The 12459-nt window shown below is 56.6% G+C and overlaps 1 protein-coding gene and 1 pseudogene across 1 annotated transcript; both read left to right on the top strand.

Moving 5' to 3' along the window:
- The first annotated feature begins 5102 nt into the window (after positions 1-5102).
- Positions 5103-6476, top strand: IRGC (immunity related GTPase cinema). The gene is given in 5 exon segments (XM_059044559.1): positions 5103-5275; positions 5277-5626; positions 5629-5897; positions 5899-6243; positions 6246-6476. Coding segments are annotated over 5 exon segments (1368 nt in total).
- A 2358-nt stretch (positions 6477-8834) lies between these two features.
- On the top strand, positions 8835-11206 carry LOC131745317 (interferon-inducible GTPase 5-like; annotated as a pseudogene).
- Positions 11207-12459: the final 1253 nt, after the last annotated feature.

The following is a 12459-nucleotide window of genomic DNA, read 5'->3' as shown; positions in this document are numbered from 1 at the left end:
TGTTACCTTTTTAGACCCGACTTCCCATTCCACTCTATCAAAAATAGCACACTCCCTCTCCCAAATCATTTGGCTATTTAGTGGCGTAAAACAATGATTTAATATTTCTCACAAGTCTGAGGGTTGGCTGGGCTCAGCTGGATGGTTCTTTTACTTCCACATGGTATCGGCTAGGGTGACTCCTGTTTACTCCTGTGCATTCAGCTGGAGCTCAGCTGGGGCTGGAACATCCTAGATGGCTTCAGGCTCATCCCCACGTGGTCTCTGTTTCTCCATGGGGTCTCTACAGCAGGGTAGCAGGACCTCTGTATGGTAGCTCAGGGCTCTGAGAAGGAGAAAGCAGAAGCTTCCCTCTTAAAGCCTGGGCCTAGAAATCCCAGAATGTCATCTCTGCTACATTCTGTTGATCAAAGCAAGTCGTAAGGCCAGCTCAGATCCTGGAAAGGACAGCGACTCCCCCTCTTGATGGGAAGAGTGGCATGTGTCTAAGGAGATGGGAGAAATTGTTGGCAGCCATAGTTACAGGTGATCTACCAACCCTCCACCCCATCCTGGACCCTTGCTATCTTGTTCTTCTTTTTTCTTATCACTATCGGACACTACCTTATTTTTATTTATTACCTAAATCTTTCCAAAAATATAAGGTCCATGAGGGCAAAGGCCATCTGTATCTTGTTCACCAGTGTGTCAGTGCCCAGAACTGTGTCCAGATCCAGAAGACAGCCAATACGTATTTGAATGAATGAATGAATGAACGTATTTGAATGAATGAACGAATGAATCCCTGGGGACAAGCTTCAGGTTTCCCCGGGGTGATGGCAAATGGCAGGAAGGTCAAGGTCCTAATGTGTGGATATTTCTAAGGCGGTGCTTTAGGATTTTCCAGACGCACACAGAGAAAGGACAAAGGGGAAAGGACGATGAAAAGTGGGAAGGAGAAATGGGAGGAGGATGAGGAGGCAGAGGACCAGGAGCTTCAGGAAGGAAGGACCAGGGACCATCTTAGTCCTGGCTGTATCTCCAGCCTTGACCAACACAGGGCCTGGCACACAGCAGGTGTCCAGAAAATGTGTGCTGGGTGAGTAACTTTCTCCAAAAACCCTTCGCTGACTTGGCATCTCAACACGCTGCTGGGTGAGGCATTCCCTGGCTCTCGCAGCCCTCTGGGCCATTCCATCCCCACCTCACCCACTGTGAGTTGTCACGGTTAGGGCGTGGGTCTGCGTTCCCCACGGGACTCTGAGTCCCGTGGGGACAGGACTGGGGCTGTCTTGGCCACTGCCGGGTCCCAAATGTCAACCGATGGGCCTCGGCCCACAGTAAACGTATATTGCACAAACTTCCTCCCCGCGGGAAATACCGTCTGCGTCATTGCTGTGTTCCCGGACCGGCAGACACAGCACGAACACTCAGGAAACACCTTCATCGATTCTAAGATGCACCCCTTTCATCCCCCCTGCATTTTAGCAATTCTGAAATCAGGAAGAGTCACAGTCGATGGCGCTTTACAGCCAGGCAGCCATTGTGATGTAGCTGGCACTGCCTGGGTGTGATCATGGAGCTAGCTGTCTTGTCTTTTTTTTTTTTGATGGTTAGCAGTTTTTAGCAGTAAAGATTTTTTGTTCATTTTTGTTTGATTTTTTAAAAAAAGTTTTAATTGAAGTATAGTTGATTTACAATGTTGCATTAATTTCTACTGTACAGCAAAGTGGCTCAGTTATACATATATATATATTCTTTTTTTTTTCAGGTGGGAGAACAGAATTCTAGACCAGGTTAAATGAGTTACGTCATCTGACGGGCTCCACACACACCTGGCGCATCATAAATGCCAGTAAGTGAACACTCAGCCTTAGTGTGTGAGCAAGTCAGAGCAGCCACCAGCCCGGGAGGTGTGTAGGAGCAGGGATGACTGAGTCACACCGCTGGAGCAGCACAGGGACTGGTCAGGTCTAAACAAACGTTTGTGGAATGGCCAAATAGCTGAGTGAATTACCGCGCAAATGAGAGCGCCCTCTCAGCTTAGCGTCTTTGCATAGGTTGGTTCCTTAGCCTGGATGCAGCTCCCTCGCAGGCGATCTGGCTCACTCCTACTCATCCTTCAGATCTCAGCTCAGATGCCTGTTCCTCCAGGAAGCCCTCCTTGAATCCTGAGCTGGGTCAGGTGGTCCCTTGGTACTCCCACAGTCCTCTGGGGTCCCCCATCCCAGTCTGGCCCCGTCTGGGCCATCACTGTCTGGGGATGGATCTGACTCCGCCACTGGACTATGACTCCTGTGGGGACAGAACCCGGGGCTGTCTGGGTCATCGCTGCGTTCGCAGCACCTAGCCCAGGACGAGGCCTGGAGAGGTGCTGAATGTTTGACGAATGAAGAGAGCAGAGGAGACTTGGCAGACAGGCATGGGTTCGGCCTCTCTCTGGCTGGCGCTCTCAGGAGCTGGGAGAGGCACCCCTGGCAGCGTGCCAGCCTGCATTAGATGCATTTGTGCAGGTGCCCGGCAGCTGTCTTGGACCACAGTCACCCTGCGCTGCTATCATCCCCCTTTCCTCCAACCTGGAGCCTCCAAGGGCCAAGCCTAGCCTGATGTACTTCTGGGGCCCCGGATCATGGCTGGTCACATGGATTAGGAGCTGAAGCAGAATGAATGGATGTGGTGGGTTTCAGGGGATGCCATCTGTATATATTGTCTGCGTGTGTAATTGTGTCTCTTCCGGTCTGCAAGTCTGTGTGTGCCTGAATGTGTGTCGCTTGCGTGGCTGTTATATCTGTACGTTTGCCTGCGTTTGGCTTTTCTGTAATGACTCTGTATTTAAGGGTCTGTGTCTTTCCTTCCCCTTTCGGGCCAGGGTTGCGTGGCTGTGGATTCTGGGGAGGAAACTTAGTCTGTGTGTTTGCTGTCTGGGAATTTCTGAGAATACTTTTTCAGCTCTTGGTCTCCGTGTTTGGGTGGTGGAGTGGTGGCCCCATGAGCAGCTGGGGGGTGGGGTCCAGGCCCACCATGGGACCTCACATTACTGTACCAGGGCTGGCTGGCCAATAAGCTGCGGTTTGCTATCATAATGGGTCCTAGCAATGGGCCCTGGACTTGTGCTAACCGGGGTGAGGCCCCACCAGCGGGGAGAGTGAGAGGGGAGAGAGAGCCTGCAGGGCAGGTGAGTCCCCCAAGGGCAGGGCTCTCCAGCTGGGCCCTGTCCAATCCCAGTCCCAGCTCCCTCAACCCTAAGCCCACCCCAGTGGCCACTGGCCTGTCCGCCCCTTGCATTGGGACCTGTCCCAGGATCCCCCTCTCCTCTACCCAGGCCATGCCCTGGGACGGGTTATGGGGACAGGCCACAGGAGGGACTGGGTATAGCCTGGGGGAAATGCCCCCACCTGGGCTGGGGGATCAGACCTGTAGGGAACAGTGGAATAAGGGTGGTCTCCTGTAGGAGGTTGGGTGCGGCTGGGGACAGGGGCAGCCGAGGAGAGAAGGGGGGAGGCAAAAACGTGTGGTTGAAGGGAGAGCAGCTCTTCAGAGAGACCTGGGTTTGAGTCCCGGCTGTGCCTCTGAGCGGGGACATCCCTTGTCTAGTCTGAGCCTCAGTCCGTCTCTGTCCGATGGGGACAGTGATCCCTGACCTGAGCGTCTCCCCCAGGGTTCTCTGAAGAGTCTTAGTCAATGAGGAAGTGTATTTTAGAGGTGATGGACAAGAAGAGCGTGTGACTGGGAAAAGGGAGGCCAGGGAAGCTCCAAGGTGAGGAGGATGGGATCACAGGAGAGACCATCATGACGGGCTCTGGGAGGTGGGAGGGGACTTGGCCTAGCAAGGCCTGCCAAACAGGGCTGGGTGTTTAATGAGACACCCAGTGTGGGGGGCACCACCCCCCATGCCCGGCTGCGCCCAAGAATGTCTTCAAAGATGGCCTAGAGAAAGACAGATGATGGGGCTCACGATGGTCTTCCATGGTGCAGATGCTGCAGGTGAGGCTCAGAGAGGGCAGGGACGTCACACAGCTCAGAATATTAATAATGATCAGAACAACGACGATGATGCTGACAACGCAGACCACCTGCTCTGGGTCGGGCACTAGTTTATTATTATTTTATTTTAATTTTGGCCACACCTCGAGGCTTTTCGAATCTCAGGTCCCCGACCAGGGATCGAACCCTGGCCCCGGCAGTGGAAGCACGGAGTCCTGACCACTGGACCGCCAAGGAATTCCCCGGGCACTATTTTAAGTGCTTTATATGTATGAACTCATTTCATTTTCAACAGCCCTAGGCGGTGGTTTGCTATTACGATCGTTATGATCCTCATGTGTAAGATGAGGAACGTGAGGCAGAGCTAAGGAACTTGCCCCAAATCTCTCAGCCAGTATGCGGTAGGGCCCGGATTGGATCCCAGGCAGTGTGGCTCCAGGGTCTGGGTCCCCTTGGCCATCAGTTCACGCTGCTTCCGATCACAGTAGAAGCAGCAGGAGAGCAGCTGCTCTCTTTGCCTGGTCGGCAGGAGGTGGGCTGAAACCCCTTCCATCGCAGGTCTAAGTAAATTTCGGGGCCCAGTGCAAAATGAAAATGCAGGGCCCCTGCTTCACATAGTTACAATTTTCGTCAGTGTCATCAGAGTATTAAGCAAAGAGCTGGGCCTTTTAAGCGTGGGGCCCCGTGTGACTGCATGGGTCTCAAGCTGCCCATAAAAGGGTCCGAGTTCCTAGGTTATAGCAAAGACTCTTCAGCCCCTCAGTAGGCAGGTCAGTCATTACACCCATTAAGTGGAGAAGCAAACAGGCTCAGAGAGGTGCCTCGTTTTGCCCTAGGTCACACAGCAAGTTAGTGGCAGAGATGGGATGGGAACCTGGGCCTACCAAACTCCAAAGTCCCCTACCTCGTGTCCAAAACGTACCCCGGGTTTTTGAGAAGGAGAGGGTTGCGGGGCTCCAGAGGGTCTCCCTTTACATCCTCGGTGGGTCTCTCTCCCTGCCCCACGCCAAGGCCCGGGAGGCGTGAACGGCTGCCTTCTCCCCGCTCCCCCGCAGACGTTGAGGATCCCGCGTGCGTGCGTCCCTCCGTCTGTCCGAGACTCTCCCCCAGCCCCCGCGCCCTCTGAATCGCCGGTCACCATGGCTACTTCGAAGTTGCCAGCGGTGCCCGGGGAGGAGGAGAACACCATCCTCATGGCCAAGGAAGAGCTGGAGGCCCTGCGCACCGCTTTTGAGTGGGGTGACATCCCCCAGGCCGCCTCCTGCCTCCGGGAGTTGCTGGCGTCTTCCGAGAGCACTCGGCTGGAGGTGGGCGTCCCTCATTAACGCCCTCCGCGGCCTGGGCGCCGAGGATCCCGGCGCGGCCCTCACTGGCGTCATAGAGACCACGATGCAGCCCTCGCCCTACCCGCACCCGCGGTTTCCAGACGTGACCCTGTGGGACCTGCCCGGGGCCAGCTCTCCGGGCTGCCCGGCCGACAAGTACCTGAAGCAGGTGGACTTCGGCCGCTATGATTTCTTCCTGCTGGTCTCCCCCCGCCGCTGCGGCGCCGTGGAGACCCGCCTGGCCTCCGAGATCCTGCGCCAGGGCAAACAGTTCTACTTCGTGCGCACCAAGGTAGGCGAGGACCTGGCGGCGCCGCGCGCCCAGCCACCCTCGGGCTTCAGCCGGCCGGCCTGCAGGAGATCCGCGAGCACTGCGCCGAGCGCCTGCGCGGGGCCGGCGTGAACGACCCGCGCGTCTTCCTCGGGTCCAGCCTCTCTCGCGAGCGCTACGACTTCCCGCTGCTCGTGTCCACCTGGGAGCACGGTCTGCCCGCGCCCCGTCGCCACGCCGGCCTGCTGTCGCTGCCCGACATCTCGCTGGAGGCCCTGCGGAAGAAGAAGGACATGCTCCAGGAGCAGGTGCTCAAGACGGCCCCGGTGTTGGGTGTCAATCCAGGCTCTGTCCGGGCCCCGGCCGGCGGCCGCCTACGACAATGCGCTGCTCATCCGCTCGCTGCGTGGGTACCACCGCAGCTTCGGCCTGGACGACGACTCGCTAGCCAAGCTGGCCGAGCAGGTGGGCAGACAGGCAGGCGACCTGCGCTCGGTCGTCCTCTCCCCGCTGGCCGACGAGGTCTCGCCCGAGACTGTCCTGCGGCTCTACTCCCAGTCGTCCGACGGTGCCGTGCGGGTGGCCCGGGCCTTTGAGAAGGGCATCCCCTGATTGGAACGCTGGTGGCGGAGGGGGCGGGGGGGCACCAGCTTTGGCACCGTCTACGCCATGCTCCGGGGCTGCCTCTCAACGAGATGGCCGAGGATGCCCAGCAGGTCCGCGTCAAGGCCTTGGAGGAGGAGGGGTCCCAGCCTGAGGTCAGCCTGCAGGCGGCTGGTGACAACAGGGTGGAAAAGCGGGAATCCGGGGAGGGGAGCGGCGAGGAAGGCCCGCCCTCGACCTGCCCGAAGCTCGGCCTCCTCCTCAGGTACATTCTCGACAGCTGGAAGAAGCGAGATTTGTCGGAAGACAAATGAAAGTGCAGCCCCCAACCCCCTGCCTCACCCACAAACCAAGCCTTATCGAAACCGACCAAACGAAAAAGGCTGATGTGGTGAAAATGAGAGCTGCAGTTGCTGAGGGGCGGGGTGTGGAGGGCTGAGGGTGGCAGGTGGGCCCAAGTCCAAGTCCCGAACCTGGGATATAGGAACTGATCTTGGGAGGGAGAGGTTCAAGGTATGGACCGGGGGGGAGGGTCAGGGCTGTTTAATAGTGTCTCTCTCCCTGGTCCCCAAGTGACCATGAGGGATTTGGGGGCGACAGGACAGCCCGGCCTGGATCCAAGACAGGAGCCCACTGTCAACTTGCGTGGGTGGCTGAGTGGGCCCTGGGGCCTGCAATCTCATGTCCCTTTCTGAGAACCCCAGAGTCCCAAAGGCCTGCTCTGGTGGGGGAGGGGCGGCCAACGCGTGCTGGTGCCTAGCAACTGGGTTAAACAGAGGAAGGGGAGACGGGACATCCTGGGCCAGCCCTGCTGCCTGTGAGTTGATGGTGGGGCTGGGTGGCCACGGGGAACCGTGGAGAACCTGGGGGGACAGAATGAGAGCGGAGGTGGTGAGAGGGCAGGTGGGCAATTCTGTGAGCATGCAAGGAGGAAAGAGGCAGGGGCGCAACCGGCCACCTAGAACGAGTCTCGTTTCAGAAAGATGGTGAGTGGGTCCGCGTGTGGATGTGTGCGGTGGTGAGCTTGCTGGTGTATCTGTGACTTGGAGGAATCTGGGTACGTCTCTGTGATTTGGATGCTGTGGTCTAAGGTCGTGAGTAGCTGGCTGAGACTGGGGTTCCGGTTCTGTGTGTGCGCGGCTGCGTGGCTGGGTGCAGATGTTGGGGATGGTGCTGAAAGGCCACGGGTCTGACAGTGAGGCCGCCTGTTGGGATTTCTGTGCGAGGCTTTGAACGACAGAGGGTGTGTCACACACTGAGTGACGGTATTAGCCTGGCCCAGGAGACCCTGGGAACTCAACTGGTTGGCACATCCTCTGGCTCTGTGCTTGGCTCTTTGGCTGGATGCAGAAGTGAATCTGACACCCTTATCTGCTCAAGCCAAAACTCACATGCCGAGTCAAGGGTCATTCATGCATGTTTAAAAACGAACCACCAGACTGGGGCGCTTGGACAGGACAGGGGTTGCCCCAAGAGCATCTGTGGGCTTGGATGAGGGTCAGAGAAAGGGGGGATTTAGGTGCAGAGAAGGGCGAGTTTCCAGGAATTCAGAAGGCAGCTCTGGTGCTGTGAAGGTGGCCTCACTAATACTCCCTGAGGGTGTTCCAGGACCTGGTGATGGTTCTAGCCTCATCTGGGGGCCTCAAATTACCCCTGACTCTGGGAAACAGACTAACAGGGTCCACTTTTACCTGGAGGATTAATGGCAGTGCCAGTTTTCTTTGCTGAAGAGCTCTGTGCTTTGCAAAAGATTCCCCTCTTCCCAGAAGGCCTCCCATTGGCTCTGCAAGGACTACTTGGGGGTTCATGTGGACCTTTTGGCACCAAAGGAGGTGCGAGGGGCCATGGTAGGGATATCCCAGACCCCTTAGATGCACAAGAAAGAAGGTCCCTTCCAAATCCATTCTCAAAAACACAGCCCACATCCCTATACCTGTGGACCCTCAGACATCATCCTAAGCACAGGACTCACCGACCCCAAGTGGCTGAGATGGAAAGGTCAGGCCTGCTGTCACCACACTGGGCCTAAGGTTAAGAGAGACAGCCTGGGTGACTTTTGTCTCCTGCTTCCAACTGGTGGCCTCATCTTGTCCCTTCTGCCTCCATCTTTCCCTTTCCCACCTCCCATCTCAACCCCCAGCCCCTGTTCCAGCTGAGGCCTCCCCCTCCCCACCTAGGTCCTGCCCCAGCCCCTCACCTTGTCTCCCAGACCCCAGTCTCATGCACCTTAAGGCAGGCTCGTTTTAAAATTATTTTTATTATTTATTTATTTACTGGCCACGCCACATGGCTTGCAGGATCTTAGTTCCCCAACCAGGGATCGAAGCCAGGCCCTCGGCAGTGAAAGCGCGGAGTCCTAACCACTGGACCGTGAGGTCCAGGAGGGCTCTTTCCCAGGAGGGCTCTTTCTAATGTCCACCTCGGACCCCTCCCTTCCCTGCTCAGAATCCTTCCATGGCTACCCACAGATAAAGATCAAGCTCAGCCCGACGTTCCAAGCCCTTCCCAAGCCGGCCTCTTCCTGAGCCTCGCCAGCAGTAAGACCCTGAGTCTTCCTAAAACAGCAGAGCTGGGAGGGCTCTGAGGAGTCATCCATCACTCCACAGGTGAGGAAACCGACACCACCCACCCACCCCCCTCACAGAGGGGAAAATAAAGCCTCCAGAGGGGATATGGCTTGCCCCATGTCACCCCGCGAGTCCCTGGCGCGGCTGGGATTAGATGCCGTCACGCAATCCCAGGAGGTAAACGTGGCTGCCCCGTCCATCACACCGGTGGGGCCTCGGAGGCCTAGAGGCCTAGGTGTGCCCTGTGGTTCCCGAGCACATGCACGTACTCAGGAGCCAGGCAGCGAGGATGAGTGATGTTTCCACAAATGCACTAGACCCGTCTCTTTTGCTAGTGCTGGAAATGCAGCACCCAAAGAGGTCTTGGCACGTAGCGGGGGCTTAGCTGTGCAAAGATTTGGGGGGGTTTGTATGGCAAAAGGATCAGAGGGAGCTGGCCCATATCCTGGTTCTGGTGCAGGCTGTAAGACATTTAGCAAGTGACTTTTATCTCCCTGAGCCTCAGTTTTCTGCCCTGTGGAATGGGCACTTGATGAAATCATGTATATGGTTAGAACAGTGGCTGGCCCAGAGTAAAAATCAAATAAACCTGATCTGTGATTACCAGCAATGATGAAGATTCCAGCTCTTAATCACTGCCCTTTATGGTTGACTCCAGTGCCTGGTGCAGGGTAAATGTGTCCCCCCCCCGCCCCCCGATTTAAGACTTTGAATTCCAGGACCAAAAGACCTCAGCCCCATTCCCAATATCCCCAGGAATTAGCTGGAGGCCTTGGGCAAGTGATCTATCGTCTCAATGCCAAATGTGGATAGGAAGGGAGGGAATCTTTTCTGGCTGTTTTGAGGATTTGATGAGATACTCCAGGAGGAGAGAAGCTGGTGGTGATGAATAAATGCAAACTTAAATAAAGCACTTAGCACCGGGCCTGGCATCTTGTAACACTCTCACTGCTATTACTGGTGATGCCGCAAATACTTCAGGCAAGCTGAGGGATGTAGAGAAGAGAGAGCAACTCAGAGTGAAAATACTCCCTTACCTGTCCTGTCCAAGGTCATCAAGTCCTGAAGATGGAGAGCTGGGGGTCAGGCAGCCCATGGCAAGCAAAGTCTTCCAATCATGCCTCAGCCAGTCCAAGATACTGGAGCTCTCGAAGGACACCAGGGCTCTGAAGGAGGCCTTTGAGGCAGGGGACCTGCCAGCAGTAGCCGCCCAGTTACGATCTGTGCTTCATACTCTGGAGAACGTCGGGCTGGACATTGGTGTTACCGGGGGAACGGGCTCAGGCAAGTCGACCTTTGTCAACGCCATCCAGGGGCTGTGGGGTGAGGACCCCACCTTGGCTTGCACGGGCGTGGTGGAAATGACCGTGGACCCCACGCCGTACCCACACCCCAAGTACCCCAACATCGTCATCTGGGACCTGCCGGGCATAGGCGCACACGCCTTCCGGGCTGACAAATACCTCCAGCGGGTGCTGCTGGGCCGGTATGACTTCTTCCTCATTGTTACATTGGAGAGCTTCGCCGCCGACCATGCCCAGCTGGCCCTTGAGATCTGGGGTGGCGGGGCAAGCGCTTCGACTGCATCCACTCCAAGGTGGATGTGGACATCGCCGCCTGGTGCAGCCGCCGCCCCAGCTCCTTCTCGGAGGAGAGGGTGCTCATCCAGATCTGGGACGACTGTGTGCAGAGGCTGGAGGGTGAGGGGTGGGCTCTGGAGGGCTGGATTCTCTCTCTCTTTTTTTTTTTTTTTTTTTTTTGGCCGAGCGTCTCGCGGGATCTTAATTCCCCAACCAGGGATTGAACCCGGGCCCTCGGCAGTGAACGCGCAGAGTCCTAACCACAGGACTGCCAGGAAATTTCTATCTATCTATTTCCTTATTTATTTTTTTAATTTTTAGTTTTTATTTATTTTGGGGGGGGGCTGGATTCTTGAGGGCTTGCCTCCCCCTTCCCCTAAATCTTCCCACAGAGGCCCACCACAGTGGGGTGAGGGGTTGCCCAGGGTCCCACGGCCCCCATGGTGAAATGCTGCTTACAGCTGCCATTTTAGTCACCTGTGATGGCGTGCCGGAAATGGCCTGCGACCTGTACACACACGCTCACCCGCTCCCTGGAGGGCTACCGCCGCAGCTTCGGCATGGACGAGGGATTCCCTCCTCAGGCTGGCGGAGCAGACGGGCCGGCCCCTGCCCAAGATCCTGGAGGCGCTACAGGGCCCGAAGACCAAGAGCACCGAGGCGCTGGTGGCGGAACTGCTGGGCCAGGCCTCCGGGGATGCCTCGGCGTTCAGCCAGGAGCCCCTCAGCGTGCCCATCCTGTGCCCCCTGGCCGCCTGCGGCCTCTCCTTCGCCACTGTTTACCGGATGCTCCGCACCTCCCTGGACGTGGACACCTAGAGCGCGCTGGTTGAGGCCTCCCTCGGCAACCCCGAACACAAGCTCCCGGATAAATCCAGTCAAGGATCCCAGCCCTGAGCCTGGGCCAGCTGGAGGTGGCAGTGAGGAGCTGGGAACACGCAGGCTCCACCCGTGCCCAGGCTGGGTGGCGCTGGGGGACGGGAAGGAAGAAACTCAGCGGCAACTTTCCTGGACTGCGCCCGTGTGCTCTCGTGCTTCTGTGCCCTGGGTCTCACGCTCTCGCTGGCATTGCCCCCACCTTCCCTACTCTGGCGAACGCACACACCAACCAGCACTCCCCTGGGAAGCGGGGGGAGGGAACGGCACACGGGAGCGCCAAGTTCTGATAAGGCAGAGAAGAGCCAGCCGTCAGGCTGGAGAGAGCGGCCAGAAAGGTGTCCGCGCAGATCGGCGCACGGCAGCAAAGGATGCAGAAGCATTTCCGCAAGAGGGCAGTGAACAGCTCTCAAGGGCCTCGGGGGTCATGAAGGGAGGCTCCTGCCTGCGGTCTCAGCCGGTGGTGGCAGGGCCAGAGCCTGCCCTGGGCCTTGTACCTCCCAGACCTGGGGTCTGCAGACTCCCCACTTCTGGCCAGACCTTCTCTGGCCTGACTGCTTTCTTCACTGACCCCTACTCTACCCTCTTCAGCTGTGCTTTTTTTCTCAAAAGACCCTGGAATTCCCATGGCCTGGACACCAGGACTGTATACAGGGTATGCCAGAGGGCAGGGGGAAGCCAGGGAGACCAAAGTGGCATGGGGGCTGGTGGACACACCAGATCAGCTGGTTGGACTGGAACCAACTGCTTTACTGAAGGGTGGAGTGGTACGATTTGAGGGTCTGGACTAGTTTGGGATTAGGGTGTGGTGAACAGACCAATCTGGAGACATACTTTGGGAAACACTGAACTAGGATGATGTACCGTATTTAACTGAGCAGGTGAGGATAGGTACTACCTTGAACTGTATGGTGTATTTGAGGGTAGGTTCTGGATTAAAGGGAAGGACCATTTCTCAGCAAGAGCAGTTGAGGTTTAGAGAGGAAGGAAGCCACCGTGTGTAGGGTAACATCATGTGTAAGGATAACATATGAGTATTTGAACAAGGGGAGAACCTGTTTTGACTAAGGGGAAGTACAGTTGGCCCTCTGTATCCGAGGGTTCCACATCCCTGTATTCAACCAACCTTGGATTGAAAATATTTGAAAAAAAAAAATTCCAGAAAGTTCCAAAAAGTAAAACTTGACTTTTCCAAGTGCTGGCAACTATTTACATACGTTTACTATTTACATAGCACTGACTGGTGGATTAGGTTTTTTAACTAGTCTAGAAGA

The sequence above is a fragment of the Kogia breviceps genome, chromosome 18, assembly GCF_026419965.1.
Source record: "Kogia breviceps isolate mKogBre1 chromosome 18, mKogBre1 haplotype 1, whole genome shotgun sequence".
In the NCBI taxonomy this organism is placed as follows: domain Eukaryota; kingdom Metazoa; phylum Chordata; class Mammalia; order Artiodactyla; family Physeteridae; genus Kogia; species Kogia breviceps.
This window is presented reverse-complemented; position numbering and strand designations above follow the sequence as displayed.